Consider the following 20,575-nt stretch of genomic DNA (forward strand, 5'->3'; position numbering starts at 1 on the left):
AACCTGGACTCTTGACACTGATTTTATCAGATTAATTGGACACAACCAGTAACCTGCAATATGCACAGCTGCGCCATCACAAGGCGAGTACTGCAAACGGGTATCTTATTAATATATGATTCAAGTCACCGCACATCAGTGCACATTAGCATTTGGACAAATTGCATAAACAATATAATAGGTGAATTTAATTTGAATTTTACCATTTTTGATGATTTCAGATTGTACATTATTCAATGAGAAACAGTGACGGCGAAGAACTTTATGGGGGGGGGGGGTCATTACATACTACGGTATGATACGATTGGAGACGATAGCGGCGACAGGGGGTACATTGTGATACCGTAATAATAACGGGCACAGTAGTACATTATTAAACAAAATACGATGTTCAAAACACAATTTCAAAAAAGATTTCTCCCCCACCTGCTCCTCCCCTCCCCGCCACAATAAAATGTGGACTCTCATAATTTAAATGCCAACTTCCTCAGTTTACGCATCAGTACTTTCAAAGCATATTAAACAGACAGAAGCAACAATCCCTGCCATGCCATAGTGTGAGGTCTATTTTATTCACAATATTTTCATTCCATTTTTCAAGATCCCAGTCTGAGAGTGATGTCCAACTGCCAGACGTATGTAGATTTTAAGATATGCCCACTTTAGAGGGGAGAGATTACCAACTTAGTACTAAAACTTGGGCTGGCCTTTGCAGAAATGACACAGAGTAAATGTAGACCTCACAATGAAACACTTTCACAATTAGAGGTCAGAGGTCAATCTCTGCTCTTGATTGGATTTATCTTTACACGAAACCTTGTAACCAGTCTAACTGCAATTTTCATATCTCATGTCACTGAAACTGCTTGCCCATCCTGCAATGGCTGTAACAACCTTAATTTGCCAAGGTTTTCATAATTACAAATGTAAGCTAGACAAAGATGATGGATCTACTTCATAAATTTCTTCAACACCAAGGGGCTGTTATGAATTTCATCCTGGAACTTATACAGCAAATTCAAGGATGCCATTGAACTAAAATAACTTGTTTTCTTCATGCTGTTACATATATAGGTCATAGAATATAGATGTATCTAGGTATCTTTTGTTGTTAATACCCTCGTCAAATTGAATGAGTAGACTTTAGTAGACTTTGATGAGATTTAGCATAGTGAAAATAAATTCAAAGTTTTCTATACATTAACAGTTCACTTTATTAAAGATACATTTCAAGAAAAAATATCCCAAATTGAAATAGCAATGAATACATAATTCATCATAAAAAAGTTATGATTTTTATATAAACATGAATTATTCTCTACTAACAAGCATCAAATTCAGAATGAAGTTTGTTAAAAGGAAGAATACATGTGACGCTAGAAAACTGTTTTAAAAACATGGTTATCTTGTAGGAAATAATATCAGAAGCTTTAACTTCTGCTTTAACCAAGTAATGTTTTGGTATCTCAGGCTGTGTTGATGTGATATTATTGAGTTCTATTATGGCCACATAATGGTACAATATCTCTGGCTGTGTTGATGTGATATTATTGAGTTCTATCATGGCCACTAGTAATGGTAGGGTATCTCAGACTGTGTTGATGTGATATTATTGAGTTCTATTATGGCCACATGGCTGTGTTGATGTGTTATTATTGAGTTCTATTATGGCCACATAATGGTATGGTATCTCAGGCTGTGTTGATGTGATATTATCGAGTTCTATTATGGCCACATAATGGTAGGGTATCTCAGACTGTACATGTGTTGATGTGCTATTCATTGAGTTCTTATATGGCCACATAATGGTACAGTATCTCAGGCTGTATTGGCGCTGACTGAGTTCACCTGAACGCTGTGAATGAGTGGGTATATATATATCTGTCCTGCGGTCAACCATCATCAGATCCTGGGTTATTGTCATCATCTTCCTGTGCTTTCATTTTGCTTAGTTTGGCAATAAGTTCTGAAACAAAGGGGAAAGTCATGAATATTAAATTGCTTACTTTAGCGATAAGTTTAACTGATTGGTTTCTCTTTCTGTTCCTTGTGGTCCTTGACAACTGCTGTACTCTACTGAGTAATAAGGGGCAGAAAGAGAGAAGGACACAGATACAAGAGAACAGATCACACCAATATATATCATCAGATAACACAATGTAAAGATGCATCAGAAAACTACAAAACTTTTAAATTTTAGCATCAAACTTTTGTTTGTAAGAATACAAAAAAAGTGCATCTTCGACGATGCACAGCATTCAACCATTGTGTTTAGTTTAAAGTCACTCAAGTAGCACTGCACTTGAAATATTTGAATTTTTAACACTGTAACTTAGCAGTTCTTTACCTTTAGCAGGGTTAAATACTCCCATAGTCTGTGTTCCGCAGACATAACACCTCTTGGATTTTCTGTAATGACTGAGGGCACACTTCTCACAGAAATAATGTTTGCATCTGGAACATAAAAAGTTCAAACAGTAAAATCTACAGTTTCATTTGACAAACAGTCACTTACAGTTTATGAGTAAGAGCAGAATAAATATAACAGGGTGTTTTACTTCATAATTACTCTATTGTTAACAGTGTTTATATGCGGGAGTGGCAGACAAAGTACCCCCCAGTAAGTATGCTTTGTACTTGTATGCTCTAGTTATCGCGAATATAATTATCTGTTTTGTAAATTATGTAAATTGTAGAATGTACTTCCTTTGTTCCCATGTTTCTAAACATTTTAAAATATCACTCAAAGAAAAACTTGTGGCTGCATAAAATGGCTGAAATACACGGCTAGAATTGAGAGAGAGAGAGAGAGAGAGAGAGAGAGAGAGAGAGAGAGAGAGAGAGAGAGAGAGAGAGAGAGAGAGAGAGAGAGAGAGAGAGAGAGAGACAGACTGACAGACAGACAGAGAGAGAGGGGGGAGAGAGAGACAGAGACAGGCAGACAGACAGACAGACAGACAGACAGACAGAGAGGGAAGGCAGGGAGGTAGGGAGGGAGAGAGAGAGAGAGGGGGAGGGAGGGGAGGGAGGGAGGGAGAGGGAGAGACTCAGACAGATGGATGGGCACAGACAGTTAGACAGAGACAGACAGACAGACAGACAGACAGACAGACAGACAGACAGACGAACAAACAGACAGACAGACAGAGGGGAAGACAGGAGAGCGAGGGGGGAGAGGGGAAGAGAGAAATCACTTACTTTGTAACAATTGGATTTTTAAATGAATCTCTACAGAGAAAACATCTAAAAGGTAAATCATCTTCATCACTGTCTATCTCATACTTGGATGTGTCTGTAATGCAAACAAATCAAAGGTTCATAAAGATGCTGATGAAATATGTACATGTAACACAAACTAAATCCCAATAACAACTACTAATTTGATCAGGACTCTGTTTTAACAAAAGTTTGTTGAGGAGATCCTAGTGGATAGATTCCTGACATCAGTTAAAGTCAAAGCCATGTATATGTATATGCAAGGTTGAAAAAAGAAAATGCAAAACATTTCACAAATATATTCAAATCATAACATGCATATCATTTCCACAATTACACACTAAAATGTTCTCTCCTGAAATTTCACACCCACCTTCTTCTTCATATCTGCCTTCATCAACCTCTCTTTCTAATTGCCAGCCATGTTTGTAATCTGATCTGTCATGTGAGAATTTACAACTGTCACCAAAGCCACAGAACCCTGTTTCCTTGTAGTCTTTACAGATATCAGGGGCATAGTCCCATCTGGTTGTTACTCGGAGATTCTCTGGCGCTCGGATTGGACCCTTTCTGTAAGGAGTTGATCAAAGACATAACATGATTAAACTTTTGTCAGATATATCGTATACTATGAGATCATGTAATAAATCCCCGGTGTGTAAACACATTGTGTAGTAGTACACATAGTATGACGAAACATATCCAATTATATTGATTTGGGGGTGCGCACAGTTTTTCTCTAGAAATGAAACCGTTTTGTTAGATGTAAAAACTTACTTGTAATATTATACACTGCACACTATTGAATCCCCTGTGGGTAAATAACAGTGTAGCAGTACACACAAAAAAAAACCCATCATGTACCAACAACATATTTTGGAGCAAATAATTATGAATAAGTATACATACCTAACGTGTCCACTTGCAGCATTACCTTGAGCAGTGTCTTTCTTTTCAAAATAAGATGCATAATTATTCATGCCTCTGTAAATCTTATCATCAGCTTTACCCTTCAGCTCCTGAAGCAAAGTCAAAACACAAACATTAATTTTATTAAACAAACTTAAATTGTAATAAATTTATCTGAAGGAAATATGCATTTTATGCGACATGAATATTCATTGTTCATCTAATCCATATTCATGTCTGATAGACCAATGAGGCACACTGGACCACTGAAAGAACAAAAGAATTGACAAAGAGTTTCAATTTCGTGCTTCTTGGCAATCGAGTGAAATTTACATTATATGTGATGTGAAATCATGAAATAACTCTCCAGAACACAAAGTTTATGAAAACACCTTTATTTCCTGGAGTGGTGTTCCCCTTTAAAGGGAACTGACTACTAAATGACATAATTCAATATTGAAATTGCCTTCTTTGTCATTATATCAGTCAATTGATTTTTATATGTTTAAATTAAAGGGGCACAAGCTGAGTTTATACATATTATTTGAGCCTAGTTTTTGCAGCATATTTACTTGCAGTATTCTACTTACTGAAGCATACTTACTCATCACTTGCAATTGACTGAACTCAAACCTGTTATTGAGATATAACTTATAACTGATCTGATGATGTAATTTATATATTATATCGCCCTCTAGTGTCTACTTGCTGAAGCATACTTAACCACCACTTGCACTTGACTGAACTCAAACCTGGTACATTGTATTTAAATACAACTCATAAAATGATCCGATGATGTAATTTATCATACGTATCAAAAAATACTCAGAAAATCCCTACTATGCAATCAGCTCTTCTAAGTCCCAAGATTAATTGTTCATTGTAGGGTGAAAAACTAAATTCTTATACAGAACCCCCCCCCCCCCCTGCTTCAAACCGCACAATCAATTTCAAATCAGTAAGTAGTAGTATGTAGTGCTATGAATATAAAGCTAGTATGTAGTGAGTAAACAATAGTTCTTTTACTTTATTTTAACACCATGCATTCATTATAGAAAAAATTCTTCCTTTTCTCAATTTGACATTTTTTAAAGAATACTAGTATTTGTATTTAGGGGTACAAAACATCCATTAAAGGTAAAATTGATTTTGTAGGATGGGAACTACAATGGTTCAACACACACACACACACACACACACACACACACACACACACACACACACACACAGTAAAATAATTTACTTTTTTATCCTACATTGACCTATCGATTTCACTCCTAACCATGCCAAAAGGCAATCGTAACGTTATAGAAGATATGAACTGACATTATACCAGAATGTGGTTTTATTTATATATTTCCACTTGAGCAATAAGCTTAGAAACCCAGTGTACATGTATCCCATTTCAAAATCTAAAATTGATACATTTTGAAAGTATAAGCTCTGGGATATTTGTTTTTGATAACATTCACAAACATAAAATTTTGGTCGAGAAAATGCACATCATTGCGTGGTATTTATAAAATAAATGAATTTCCAAATTTGTAGGTCTACGAAACTACATGTATTATACCACTTGCAAACTGCCATCTTTAAAGAAGCATTATGGGTAAGCAGTATCCTGATACACACATGGTCTGTAACCTCTTATAATATAGCTTGGTTACCTGACACATGTGAGAGGGCTATTCCTCTGAATACCCCAGATTAGCATTACCTCAACCACCAATAATCCTTGGCATCTGAACATGCTCAGTTCGAATTGCAAGCTGTCTATTAGACCAGGCAAGACAGTAATTACCTCATGAAGTTGTTGACTTCTCTCAAATATTGCCCTAGCATCAGCATCTTTGTCTGTGTCTATATCAACAATAGCAGTCGCACCCATATCATCAGGTCCTTCAGGTTTCTGTCATAAAAGACAAAACAAATGGGATATGATTAATTCATGGAAAGACTTGGTGGACAGGTATGTAAGGAATTAAACCACATTTACACTAAATGTTCCAAAAAAAAACTGTAAGTAATAACATTTTAATGGCATTTAGATATACAGTCAGGTGATGACACACGATACATCTTGCCTTGATATCCTATGAGGAAGAATACTGCTTCAAAACGTCAGGATTGAATTTATTTATCAGGACTGTTCTACTCATTACTTTTGCACTCCAAAAAACGTATTAATTTGATCTTGCAATCTTTGTTTAGCATGTGCAGTTTTTCTTATTGCTTTCTGTGTGGTTGTAGCAGACACATCCAGTGATCACAAACATGAAATGTGTGGCAGGTAGGTCGGAGAAAGTGAATTTAGAGCTTTCAGATTAACCAAGGTCATCTCTATGTCATGCCAGCTCAAAGGGCTAAATTTTCAATCCTGGGTCAGTGTCTCAACACTTCCCAACATGTATCAAGCCACTATTTTCTCAAATACAGTCCCCAAAATGCAACCATTTTCAAAAATACAATGACAGATTTCTTTACTGTATATTCATGATAGCCTAGTCCAACATTAGGAAATAAGAAATCTGTAATACTCTAAAATGACATATGCACAGCCACACTGTATGACCTTTGTGAACATGTTTCATGGTCAACGTCATCTCGACTAGCATAATGAGTGTCATGTTAAGCCGACCCCTTTTTATATGCAGAGTAGGCCTTTAATCAAATAGGCCATTCCAGACTGCAAACAGGAAATTGGGAAAACAGTGCCCTCACTAAAATTGGGGGTATCATCACCTCATAGTACCGTTTCTTAAGAGCTTTGTCCCTTGGTATTCTGTAGAAGTGTAATCAGGGATATTTTTTGTATTACGGTATTGTTCAGACATCCAGGAAAGCAGCAGAGCTCTATGATTAAATGAGTACCCTAACCCATGTATATCCCCAAGGTCCACACAGACAGGAAATATGAGCACCACAATGGCAAATGTTGGAAAGGCCCATTACTCCCACAAGCATTATGCATCATTATAACGTTTTAACGGTATTTATTTTTAAAAATCTCAAAATAAGCTTACAGCTGTCCTGGATGATTTGTATGATACTCCAATTTTATCTTTGTCTTCATCACTTTCATCACTGTACTCAATCTTTTCTTTGTCTTTCAATCTTTTTGTCTGAAAATTAAAACACAAGCAGAAATATGTCATGTAATCTTTAGCAGGAAGTAAGAGACACCCAAAAATATTGATTTCTCATGTGGACATGATATCACATCACTATCTGTACTTAGTCCTTATGTATGTGAGATTTGAATTCAGAATCATACATTGCATTATACCATGCACATGCCAGGTTCAACAAAAATTATGGAATATATACTCTGGTCATTCTATGTCATGACAACCCCTTGTCTACATGTATGCCACTAGTTCTGCTGTGTTCGAAATATGAGTCAAAACATTGAAAATGGCCATTAGTTTCCCTGATTTGTCTTTGATATCACTGGTATAATTATGTTATTTTCCAATATTTTTCTTCATTCAGCCAGAAAATACTCATGACCTCAGTGTTGTCTAGTGACTTGTAGTGACAAAGACCCCTTAGGTCACCCATATTTTCCTTGGCTGAATGAAGACAAATATTGGAGGAATAACAGCTTATGTAATTATCAATTACTAAGTAGTAAGATAACACACTACTGAATTATAAACCCATCACATCTTAACTTTCATCTATTATATTTGTCTAGACTGTCAGACACATCCTGTTATTCAGCCCTATCTGTCAGATTATATGTTGTCCTGTTGTCCAGCTCTAATAGGCATCTTAACCATGACTGTACTAATCTACCCAATATCGTACACAAGCCAACCAGACTGGGCTGCAGCCAATCAATTATCATTATGATCTAATCAGGTGTTAAAACTGTCCAACAGCAGGAGATTTAGCTAGATTTTTTTGATAGATTATATTCATTTGACTAGATGTGGAGAGAGAATTGAGCCAAAAGATGGCTAGCTAGAAGCTGTCAACTGTACCATGGAAATATCACCGACATGATACTTCTAATAAGTTATATGACTGTAAAAAATCTTCTGCTTACCTTCTGCTTCATTGGGTTCAAATCATCTCGTTTCTTTTCTCTCCTGACTACAGCAGTCTCTTCATCCTCACTTCCTGCAGACATTCAAATTAGATTACTAAATAAACACAGTGTGTTAAATAAACAATACAGTTATATTAAAGTACAAACTGTGGTAGGCATTACAAGTAAACATGATATAACCTAATGTCAGGTGAACAAACACACTGTGGTAAAACCAGTGGATAAATCAAATGCAAGCCATTTGGGGAAAAGCTGTACGTTGAAATATGTGTACAATGATCATAACAAAATGTTACCTCTATGGTTACTGCCCTACCCACTACCAAGCGAACATCGAGTCTCTTGTCCGCACGTACCGAATTCGTGGATTTCGTTTTGTTGACGTTTGGGTGAGAATGAGATGTGCTGTCTCCCAGTCCGATAATAGACATGTAGTTTTGAAGAACGGTGTAACACAAGGATGAAATGTCACCCTGTAGGTGATCTATGGTATAGAATTACCCTACCTTCGTCACTATCGCTAGTTTTCCTCTTCCTAGTAATCTGTTTTCGCTTCGATTTCTTGAAACTAAAAGAGCACACTTCTCTGGAGGACGCAGCCATATTGATATTATGATCACGCACCTTCTTTACAATTCGCGCCACAGAGGGCGCACTTCTCTACAACGCGATACTTGATCCAGATCATGTACTTTGATCATATACTTTGCACACAAAATGCAGAACAGCTTTTATTGCAATCCTGAAACAATTTAGAAATAAACAGAACTGTAAGTGTTCGATTCTACATGGTAATTTCGAGTCTTAGAATAGCTATACAGTCAGTTACGTTATTGAATTAATTCACAATATTTTTGTGTCATTCTTCAGAAAACATTTACTCAAGCTAGAGGATACTTGATGTCAGTGTGTGTCTTCAATAACCTGACGTCATTGTAGACGGTTATATGTCATTTTTCATACGAAAGCACGTCACTGAGTAAGTCATCACCAGAACCAAAACAGATAACCCCATAATCGTTCTTTAAAACTAACAAAGTGTTCTGCGCAATCATCAACTCTCGATCGATGGCATGGCAAAATCGCATTTAAAGATTCGAATCTCCCGCTGTTGACAAAAGGCTACTCAATAAATTTGACCAGCATGGCAATGTTTTGAATATTTGTTTACTGTTCTTTTATTCTTATCAGTTTCCTTGTCAACAGAAAAAAAGATATACGAGGAGTTTGCCCTTATTTGATGGTCATTTTACATACAGCCGACCTACTGTTAGAAGTATAAGCTAAACCAATCGATGTATTTATTTTTCTTAGTACGTACCCAAAACACAATAACTTGACGAGTAAAGGGGGATTTGTTATCTTATGTACCACATACATTTTATGAAATAATTGGTAGATATATAGCGATGGGTAGATAGGTGGGTGGAGGAAGGTATTTTGTTAAAGATTTTCAAAAACGACATACATGATTAAAAAAAAAAACGTGCACATATTCTATATATAAAGCTATTATGGGGATCAGTGTGTTGAAATAATTAGAAAATATCCCCCAATATTTTTCTTCGTTCATGCAAAGGAAAATACTAGTGGCCTAAGGGGCCCTTGTCACTACGAGTCGCTAGACGAGTCCTTAGGGCACGAGCATTTTCCGGATGAATGAAGAAAAATATTGGAGATCTCGAGAATAATGTAATTATACGATCGCCAGTAATATATTAAAAATAAATCGGGTAAATTAATGGCAATTTTAAACGTTTTGACTCGAACACAGCAGAACCATGACGTAGACACGCGTTGTCGTGACGCAGAACGACCAGAGTATATATTCCATATTTTTGGCTTATTTATGCATGGTATAATACATTTTCTATGCCTGACAACAACCTGAATTTTACGTCAATGTTGAAAATCTCAACAGATACACCAGACCACATGACGAAAAACTCAGAGAATAGTATATCAACAAATGCTTAATATTTTACATAATGCTTTTCATTACAATAGGGAGTTTACCACTCCAATCAGGGGCATGATGCAACAATTCTGGTGAAATCCGAAGTGATAATGATATACATATACATGTAATAAAGGCCCAAGTCAGACGGATATGTATGGGTCATATCTACACACATACATGTAATAAAGGCCCGAGTCAGATGAATATGTATGGGTCATATTTACATACTTGTTCATATATTTATAATACATTTTTATTAGCTTATTACATGTTTACACACATTTGAGATTATTGGTATTAAGTCAGAAATGCAATGGGAAAAAAATGAACGGCGTCGTGATATACATGTATATGTACACTTTCCAGTTTTTAAAAAAATGAAAGTATTTTAATCGCAGAATAAGTTATAATACGACAGACCCCATAACAAAAGTATCCGAATAGATTCTTGTCTGTTTGTATGTAATGCTTTAATCTGTGGCAAAGATTATAGAACATAATCCAGACGCTTTGTGCGCTCGCGCTTGAAAGATGCCAGCTGACGCGCTGTGCTCAAATGCGTTCCTTGATAATACTACTATTACTAGTAATACTATCACTGGTGCCTCCATCTCTAATTATTAAACCACGAGCTAATAAGTAACTTAATATCCTGACCGTGTGTGAGTTCATTCAGTGTATGTCCAGCTTACGATCTCTGTACCTCGAATGAGCCAGAACTTCTAACTATCCCCAGTATTCCCCGTTTCCAGGATATTGAATATGTAAGCTCTATGTCGAGTGTTACTTATGTGACAGAAAGACCTATTGAAAATCAATGCGTTACTAGGGCTAAGATTGCAGTCGTCATAGTAAATTAAAGACAGCGGCGGTTGCGTGTACCAGCTTGGTAAGGTATTGAATATAAGAGCTACGAGTGATCACAGAAAGATCGCATTGAAAGCCACTCATACCAACTCACAAGGAGAAGAACACAGTATGAAGCACATGTTTTATAGCCTGACACTTATTTCAGCGACAACATCAGCAGTCATTTTTCTTCTGTTAAGTTTAAAGAATGTTTCTTTAATCTACCTTGGTAGACATCTGTATGATGGAATATCTAGTAACGATAATGTGGATGGTGCCATTAATACCTCTAATTATAACGTTGGTCGGAAAGGCCTCAATATTCTAGTTTTTGCACGTAAGCGTACTGGTTCAACCATGACTGGACAGTTCTTCAGCAAACATCCAAATAACTTCTTCTTCTACGAACCAGGAAGGATTGTTGCGCAGCACTTTTCTGGCATCGGTACTGAAAATTGGGAAAAGCTCGAAGACTTTCGTCCTCAATTATTGTGTTTTCTTGATGGTATATATTCATGTAATTTTACAAATCATGAACACTTGCTATTAGATTTGAACAATACTTCACTATATACAAATCGCGGAGAATATCCTGGAAGCACTCTGACAATTGGCAGTATAACGAGATATTGTAAGTCGAAGAAGAACGTAGTCACCAAGGTACTACGGTTGTATGATATCTTTCTAGCCGCACCGCTGCTCCGTAAACACGACGTCAAAGTCATCCACCTGATTCGTGATCCACGTGGCATGATCAAATCTCGAGAACTGTTCAGAAAAACGACAAAAAATTCATCAATTCCAGGAGAATTACACATGAACCAAAACATGAAAAATGAAGTAAAGGACTATTGCAGATGGATTGACACTAATTATTTAGTGTCTCGAAATGCCCCTGACTGGTTCAGAAAGAATTATATGCTGATTAGGTATGAAGATATTGTGGAGCGTCCGTTAATATTCGTCACCAAACTGTATGAATTCGTTGGGTTGCCGATTGATGACACGATGGATGGAATAACGGAAAATATACTTGGGAAAAAACCCGGGAATTCCCAAGCCTGGAGGAAGGGTTTTACCTTTGAAAATGTGAAAGAAATTGAGGAGCTATGCGCGACCCGAATATGGTATATGTTTGGATATAAACTAGTTGGTAGCCCTAAAATGTTGAGAGACAACTCCACTAGTCTGGTTGTCGATATGGAATTAGATAGTTATGCCGATTACAGCGATAGTGGGCGACATAGGCAGAAGCGACAAAATATCGGGTCACCAAGGCAAAGTAAAAAAAATTGTTTGCTTGACTTCAGAAAATAGGATAGGTATGTCGAAATTTTACTTTATCGTAATTTAAATCTTTGAAAGTTACTTCGACCCCAAGATAAGATCCTCGTCAGTTACAACACTTTCGATCCGTGGGAATTTGATGAGGTGTAAAAATGAAAACAAATATAAGTTATAAGTAGACAACACGTTATGCAGACTGTACTGTTATAGTCTTAAAAGATCTGTTTTTTCTCGGGGATTCGATATTTTTTGAAAATGTGACCACAGATGAGGTACATGAATGTGTACATGGAAATAGAAGTAAATTGTTACCGCAAAATTTGTTTTGGGGTCGGGGGCTTAAACTAGGGTCGGTCAGATTATCGGTAACGAACTATTTCTTTTTTATTAGGCTTAATTAATGCATGTATACCAAGTTAAACTTTAATTCTATTTTAGAACATATAATACCGTTCGCTGATAAAAAAAAATTAATTAAATGGGGAAATGGAACAACGAGAGTAAGTTTTGATGTAAGCGCTAAATTTTAAAATGGGTTTTGATTAATGTTAAATGCCCGGATGATGTTTAATGACTAACGTTCGTCGTCGATTTCAGTAAGACTTATTACATGTGACTTGTGTACAGGAATTATACTAGTAAGTGACGCTGAATTGGTTTTTACATTATTTTCTTACACTGATTTTAGGATGTAGATGTTGAATAAAGTTGTGTGACTTCGAATTCATTGAAGCTTCCGTTGATTTACGTATATAGTACCTGACTGTGTGTATGCTGTTTGTGTCACTCGGTGGGGATAACTGGTACAGCTAAAATGGTGTAGGCTTGGTGTTTTACTCATGAGACATTACGTTGTTCACACAAAGATAGACATATTTCAACTCATAACAAAGACACCGTCAATAAACACAGTAGGATCCTTTGCCCAGTCACACTGAACAGTGATAAGCTTTGCTATTCATTCATTCACAATGCAGTAAAAACCCGCTTCTAATGAAAACATTACACATGGACTTGATGTTTTTTAATGGCTTTATTTTCCAACTGATAATCAACATATCAACTTGACTACTTCTACATCCCCACTGTGCACGGCACCTATGTAATTGTTTCTTTTGCATATAAGTTGCTTAAATTTGTCTGAGGATGTGTAATAAATATCATGTTGCATGAGTGAAACACCAAGGCAACATCATTTTAGCTGTAATATCTAGTTACTTCTGATGTTGTCTCGCTCAATAAAAAGACGTGTGTCTTATCCCATCAAAGATCGAAAATCACCGGCGAGGCACTTATTGAAAGAACAGGTGACAAAGGACAACAGCATGTAAAGATGGTCGTTACGGATCCTTTCTCCAGTTCTTCAACACATATCCGTGAAATAATTCTAGCTCTCCATAGAATGACGCTTATAATACCTAAGAATAATGAGGTGTCACGCACTCTCGACACTATTCAGGTAGAAAGGGCAACGACAACGATTTTCTGGTCAACGCAGCTATTTGACATTATACAAATACATGATTTTGACAAGTACGACCAGTCATCATTGACTAAATGCATTCTTAGTGGAGGTGTCATTCCAGTGGAAGTGTTGCGAAAGGTTTCAGCAAGTCTACCATCAAAAAACAACATTTTTATGGTTCCAGTGAGAGCATAGCATTGATATTGTAACGTACGACAATCCCAAACATCAGATAATGTTGAAATGAAAATTGTTGACGAAGGACAGATTGTAAACATCAATATCCCCGGTGATGTGTGCCTTAGGAATCCCTTTATATTCACCTGCTATTGGGATGACAACTGAGGAGAAAACAAAAAAGGTGAAAACTTCATCAGGATGGTACCACACAGGGGATATCGGCAGAATGGATGAAACTGGATGTCTAGAAATTCTTGGACGAAAGGATGACATGATTCTGAAAAGTGATATGAATATCTATCCAGCTGAGATTGAACACCAACTTATGGCCCACCCAGGTTTGAGGTACATACAGGTTCTTCCAGTTCAAGACAAGAAATTTGGCGACGAGTTATGCCTCTGTCTGTATCAGGATGAGTCTGTACAAAGTGAAAGTGAAGATGAATTACAGACAAAAGTGCTAGAATACCTCAGAGGTCGAGTACACGATTTCTATATGCCTAAATATGTACTCATATTTGATTCGTTCCCGTTCACAAGGTCTGGAAAAATCCAACGTACATGTAATTACAGTGCCAAACATCAATTCAAGTATAAGAAAACACTGGCATATTCAAACTGTTTGCTCGGGTTAATATGGTAATGATCTCGTGAGTAGCAGGACCTATTGACCCGGTGAAGGTCACATTTCTAATACAAAATAGAGACGATGGCGTATATAACGAGACGACTGACCAAGAGCTACATCCACAAACCGGGTAAAGCTGCTTTCTGTGGTCGTACATTCGGACAAATATTTGATGAACACCTGAACATATATCCAGACCACGAAGCACTCGTATTTTGCGAGGGTAACAAGAGGATATCTTACAGTAAGTTGATGAGCGATGTATTGGCACTGTCTGGTGGGTTGAAAACACTCTCTCTACAACAAGGGGATCGCATTGGTTTATGGTGCGATGAGACTTATGAATACATAATCAGTAATGTGGCTGCGATTCGAGCTGGTTTTATACCTGCTTTTATTCCATTGAAAGTCACCAGAGACCAGCTCTGCTACATTATAAACAAAGTCGAATGCAGCGCTCTGATTGTTGGTCCAGATCAGTACACGTCAATGCTCGAGATATGTCCTGAAATGAAACACAAAAAATCAACGAGCCTCCATTTAGATACATTTCCTTCTCTTCACCATGTACTTCTAACTTGTCCTTCCAAAGCACACTCACTGGTGATTGATTTAAAATCGCTGATGATTGAAAATACAATGGGTTCTCATGAATATGTAGACCCAGATGACGTTTGCGTCATTGCCTTTACCTCCGGTAGTACAGGCTTCCCAAAGGCCGTTGCCATATCTCATCGAGCTCTCATTGAAGGATCAAAGGCCATTGGCGAAGCACATATTAAACGAAAGGGTTACAAAGGAGAACAACAACAACAACAACAACAACAACAACAACAACAACAACAACAACACCTAAAGATGGTCGTTACGGATCCGTTCTCAAATTTCTTAACACCTATCCGTGAACTGATACTAGCGCTCCATAAAACGACCCTTATAATACCTAAGAATAAAGAAGTGTCAACCATTCTTAACACTATTCAAGATGAAAAGGCCACGACGACGACGTTCTGGCCAGCTCAGCTATTTGACCTTATACAAATACATAATATTCACTGCTATGACCTGTCATCATTGACTAACTGCAATGTTGGTGGAGGTGTTCTGCTGTTAGAAATGCTGCGAAAGGTTTCAGCAAGACTTCCATCAATAATTAACGTTGGATATGGTTCCACTGAATGCATACTAGCTGTTAGTAATATCTTTGATAGAGATCAAGAATCAAAATCATCTTATGTTGGTCACCCAGAAGATAATGTTGAAGTGAAAATTATGAAAGAGGGTAAAATTGTAGCCATCAATATCCCCGGGGAAGTGTGTGTTAGGAGTCCACAAATATTTACCTGTTATTGGGGTGATGAGGAGAAAACAAAAGAAGTAAAATCTCCATCAGGATGGTACCACACAGGAGATATCGGTAGAATGGATGAAACTGGATGTCTGGAGATTCTTGGACGAAAGGATGACATGATTCTGAAAAGTGCTACCAATAACTATCCAGCTGAGATTGAATACCAACTTGTGGCCTACCCAGGTTTGAAGTATGCACAGGTTGTTCCAGTTCCAGACAAGAAATTTGGCAACGAGTTATGCCTTTGTTTGTGTAAGGATGAGTCTGTTCAAAGTGAAAATGAAGATGAATTACAGACAAAGGTGCTAGAATACCTCAGAGGTCGAGTACATGATTTCTATATGCCCAAATATGTACTCATCTTTGAATCTTTCCCGTTCACACGGTCTGGAAAAATCCAAAGAAATGAATTGGCCAAAGCAGCTTCCAAGAGGCTAGAAATAAGCCTAAACTGCTAAGTAGTAATTGTCAGCTTTGATTGTGAATATAAATCACATGAAATGACTTACTGCAAACAATACACAGTGTGTATTTTATATTGTTACAGTTTATTGGATGATAAAATATATTAAGACTTCATGTACCAGCTGATACAAACAGATTCATTTATTTTAATTTTACTGCAATGTCACTTTTACTTCCATAGTGGTATTTAGTAAACAGACTGTGTGTATTTTGCAAACCTGTAATAGTGTCATTCAGATATTCAGTTATAGGGACTTTGACAATTGTGCTATTCATATTGATTCACATGTCCTTATTACTATATTAGAAACACTTTACATAGCGTGATCATGATATTTAATCTGGAATGCTGAAAGACAGGAGTAAAGCTATATATAATTTTGATAAGACTTTACTCATTTAAGAGACACTTTTCATCCGATATATTCGAAGGAAGAAGCTATGATCACGTTAACCTCAAAGTTTGGACAATAGCCTCCTTTGAAAGAATTCTAGTCTCCGAAAGCTTTTATGTTATGACAGAAATGACTTTGCTTCTCATTTTTATGAGTTTTAACTTACATGTAATCTCATTACAAATAGTAATCAAAGATGTGTTGTCGATGAGGAAGTTAATTGTGATTGTGAAACTTGTGGACCTCGAAACAGTGACTCAATAATCTAGTTAATTAACACCTTTTTGCAACAGTATTCTTGGACATATACCTGTCCAAGAATACTGTCCTAGTAGCATTAATTATTGTATGTTGAAGCCTAGTAATAAGAATACCATTGTTACTTGTAATTGATATCTTAAGTGTTCATACATTGTTGTTGTTGTTGTTGTTGTTGTTGTTGTTGTTGTTGTTGTTGTTGTTGTAAGGCTTTCATGAATCTACATCAATGCACATTGGACAAAGTGTCTTTATATTATAGATTCTTGGTTTCTTTACATATGTATAAAATACTTATAAAGTAAACGGTAATAAAGGGGAACAGCGTGGCAAGATATTGCGGATAATGAGGTGGAGTGCAGATGTTGACCTCTGTTGTGACGCTGTCAGTTGTGTACTTATCTAGTCCTTGGGAGTCCTAATCTAATCTAATCCTAACTACTAATCTTGAGCTCTAACCACTACGCCACAGGGAGGTGGTATTGAAAAATATTTTTCATTGAAATACTTTAAGGGGGGGGACATTTTAGAGAAAGGAAATTGAGGGAGGGTCACTTTTCAGCACAATCATTACAATATACGAGGGGGGGGGGTCACATTTTATGTCACAGACCGGGCTTGATTTCCCCAGTCCTCCCTCCTCCCCTTGTCATTAACATTGCTCCATGAATTTGTTAAATATGAAGCTCAGGGTCAATTTCCTATTCACAGTACAGGGGTCAGCGATCATGTAATTGGCTGATCGATCGATCGATCGAATGATCGATCGATTCCTATTATATGCATGATAGACTGTCCAGTGTGATAATCTCTCAGAAGATAAGAGATAAAGCAAACTGTTAATGTTAGTGATATCTCACCAATTATAGCTTAGAGGTGTTTTAATTTAGATAACAGGAGAAGAATGGACAAGGCGTCTTTATTTAGTCAATAAAAAGAGAATTACATACAGCTGAAAATGAGAAAGTAGCCCGGGAAAGAACTTTTTTTTTTATATCACCACAAAACTCAATGGGTGAATTGACCAATATCGCACACAAAATAAGTTATATTGCACCACAAAAATTGATCATTCAATCGATCAATCATTCAACAAAATAATAAATCAATCAATAAATCGATCGATCGATCAATCAATCAATCGATAAATCAATTACATGCTCGCTGACCCCTGTGTTCACAGGACAGGTCAACGCGCTATTGCTGTAGAATCACATTGTGAAGTGGTAGCTGTCAAACTGTATGAATTAGTAGTGACCTTTTATATTGGGTGCCAAAACTCTGGTTGGGATCGGATATGGGATTACTTCTAAATTAAAATAAAATATTTTGTTTTCATAATCCCATTTATTTACAATAACTTCAAATATTAAGCATGACTTGTGAAAAAAAATTACATATTCAGTGTTTGATCGAGTGCAAAAAAAACACGGTCACGTGGGTAAGGATCTTGTGACCCCATACTTGAAGCTATGTAAAATTAACTTTAAAAGATAGACAATGGCGTACACAACAAAGCGATTGACCAAGAGCTACTTCCACACACCGGGTAAAGCTCCTTTTTGCGGTCGTACTTTTGGACAAATATTTGACGAACACCTGACCTTGTATTCTGACCATGAAGCTATTGTATTTTGCGAGGATAACACGAGGATATCTTACAGTAAGTTGATGAGCGATGTATTAGCACTGTCTGGTGGGTTGAAAACACTCTCTCTACAACAAGGGGATCGCATTGGTTTATGGTTCGATGAGACTTATGAATACATAATCAGTAATGTGGCTGCGATTCGAGCTGGTTTGATACCTGCTTTTATTCCACTGAAAGTCACCAGAGACCAGCTCTGCCACGTAATAAACAAAGTCGAATGCAGTGCTCTGATTGTTGGCAATGATCAGTATAAGTCACTACTTGAGATATGCCCTGAAATCGGACACAAAAATTCAACAAGCCTCCATTTAGATAAATTTCCTTCTCTTCACCATGTACTTCTAACTTGTCCTTCCAAAGCAGAATCACTGGTGATTGATTTAAAATCGCTGATGATTGAAAACACAGAGAGTTCTCATGAATATGTAGACCCAGATGACGTTTGCGTCATTGCATTTACCTCGGGTAGTACAGGCTTCCCAAAGGCCGTTGCCATATCTCATCGAGCTCTCATTGAAGGATCAAAGGTCGTTAGCGAGGCGCTTATTAAACGAACGGATCACAAAGGAGAACAACAACACGTAAAGATGGTCATTACGGATCCATTTTCCAGTTTTGCAACACCTATCCGTGAACTAATTCTAGCGCTCCATAAAACGACGCTTATAATACCAAAGAGTAAAGAGATATCAACCATCCTTCACACTATTCAAGAAGAAAGGGTGACAACGACCGTTTTCTGGCCAGCTCAGCTATTTGACCTTTTACAAATACATAATATTCACTGCTATGACCTGTCATCGTTGACTAAATGCATTGTTGGTGGAGGTGTTCTGCCATTAGAAATGCTGCGAAAGGTTTCAGCAAGACTTCCGTCAATAATTAACGTTGGATATGGTTCCACTGAGTGCATAGCTGTTAGCTACCATATCTTTGATAAAGATCAAGAATCAAAATCATCTTATGTTGGTCACCCAGAAGATAATGTTGAAGTGAAAATTATGAAAGAGGGTAAAATTGTAGCCATCAATACCCCTGGGGAAGTGTGTGTTAGAAGTCCTCAAATATTTACCTGCTATTGGGGTGACGATGAGAAAACCAAAGAAGTAACATCTCCATCAGGATGGTACCACACAGGAGATATCGGTAGAATGGATGAAACCGGGTGTCTGGAGATTCTTGGACGAAAGGATGACATGATTTTGAAGAGTGCTACCAATATCTATCCAGCTGAGATTGAACTCCAACTTGTGGCCTACCCACAGTTGAAGTATGCACAGGTTGTTCCAGTTCCAGACAAGAAATTTGGAAACGAGTTATGTCTGTGTTTGTGTAAGGATGAGTCTGTTCAAAGTGAAAGTGAAGATGAATTACAGACAAAAGTGCTGGAATACCTGAGAGGTCGAGTACACGATTTCTATATGCCCAAATATGTACTCATCTTTGAATCTTTCCCGTTCACACGGTCTGGAAAAATCCAAAGAAATGAATTGGCCAAAGCAGCTTCCAAGAGGCTAGAAATAAGCCCAACTTCTAAGTAGTAATTGTCAGCTTTCATCGTGAATATAAATGACATGAAATGACCTACTGCAAACAATACACAATGTGTACTTTATATTGTCACAGTTTATTGGATGATAAAATATATTAAGACTTCATGTACCAGCTGATACAAACAGAATTATTTATTTTAACATTACCTCAATGTCACTTTTACTTCCATAGTGGTATTTAGTAAACAGACTGTGTGTATTTTGCAAACCCGTAATAGTGTCATTCAGATATTCAGTTATAGGGACTTTGACAATTGTGCTATTCATATTGATTCACATGTCATTATTATTATAATCAGAAACACTTTATATAGCGTGATCATGATATTTAATCTGGAATGCTGACAGACAGGA

General features: G+C 37.0%; 4 protein-coding genes across 4 annotated transcripts; 3 read left to right on the forward strand and 1 right to left on the reverse strand.

Moving 5' to 3' along the window:
• Nucleotides 1–660: 660 nt before the first annotated feature.
• On the reverse strand, nt 661–8,789 carry LOC144447486 (E3 ubiquitin-protein ligase RNF113A-like). Its single transcript, XM_078137523.1, has 9 exons — nt 8,686–8,789; nt 8,177–8,250; nt 7,149–7,247; nt 5,927–6,034; nt 4,126–4,235; nt 3,590–3,786; nt 3,199–3,292; nt 2,348–2,454; nt 661–1,966 (listed from the first exon to the last, which is right to left on the reverse strand). Exons 1-9 carry the CDS (start codon nt 8,780–8,782, stop codon nt 1,893–1,895), a joined length of 960 nt encoding a protein of 319 aa, XP_077993649.1. The 5' UTR covers nt 8,783–8,789; the 3' UTR covers nt 661–1,892.
• Nucleotides 8,790–11,117: 2,328 nt separating this feature from the next.
• Nucleotides 11,118–12,305, forward strand: LOC144447767 (carbohydrate sulfotransferase 1-like). Its single transcript, XM_078137849.1, has one exon. The coding sequence runs from the start codon at nt 11,118–11,120 to the stop codon at nt 12,303–12,305; it is 1,188 nt and encodes a 395-aa protein (XP_077993975.1).
• Nucleotides 12,306–15,406: 3,101 nt separating this feature from the next.
• On the forward strand, nt 15,407–16,357 carry LOC144447768 (medium-chain acyl-CoA ligase ACSF2, mitochondrial-like). The gene has a single exon (XM_078137850.1). The coding sequence runs from the start codon at nt 15,407–15,409 to the stop codon at nt 16,355–16,357; it is 951 nt and encodes a 316-aa protein (XP_077993976.1).
• A 2,160-nt stretch (nt 16,358–18,517) lies between these two features.
• Nucleotides 18,518–20,209, forward strand: LOC144447769 (medium-chain acyl-CoA ligase ACSF2, mitochondrial-like). Its single transcript, XM_078137851.1, has one exon. It carries the CDS (start codon nt 18,518–18,520, stop codon nt 20,207–20,209), a length of 1,692 nt encoding a protein of 563 aa, XP_077993977.1.
• Nucleotides 20,210–20,575: the final 366 nt, after the last annotated feature.

Source organism: Glandiceps talaboti, chromosome 16 (genome assembly GCF_964340395.1).
Source record: "Glandiceps talaboti chromosome 16, keGlaTala1.1, whole genome shotgun sequence".
NCBI classification, from domain to species: Eukaryota; Metazoa; Hemichordata; class Enteropneusta; family Spengelidae; genus Glandiceps; species Glandiceps talaboti.

Bases quoted from the DNA above. Each gene is read 5' to 3' on its own strand.
- LOC144447768 (XM_078137850.1), top strand. From the start codon at position 15,407: ATGGTCGTTACGGATCCGTTCTCAAATTTCTTAACACCTATCCGTGAA.
- LOC144447767 (XM_078137849.1), top strand. From the start codon at position 11,118: ATGAAGCACATGTTTTATAGCCTGACACTTATTTCAGCGACAACATCA.
- LOC144447486 (XM_078137523.1), bottom strand. From the start codon at position 8,782: ATGGCTGCGTCCTCCAGAGAAGTGTGCTCTTTTAGTTTCAAGAAATCG. The intron at 6,035-7,148 runs GTAAGCTTATTT...CTTTTATGACAG, and splicing joins ACAAATCATCCAGGACAGCT to AAACCTGAAGGACCTGATGA. The intron at 2,455-3,198 runs GTAAGTGATTTC...TTTATGTTCCAG, and splicing joins AAAAATCCAATTGTTACAAA to ATGCAAACATTATTTCTGTG.
- LOC144447769 (XM_078137851.1), top strand. From the start codon at position 18,518: ATGGCGTACACAACAAAGCGATTGACCAAGAGCTACTTCCACACACCG.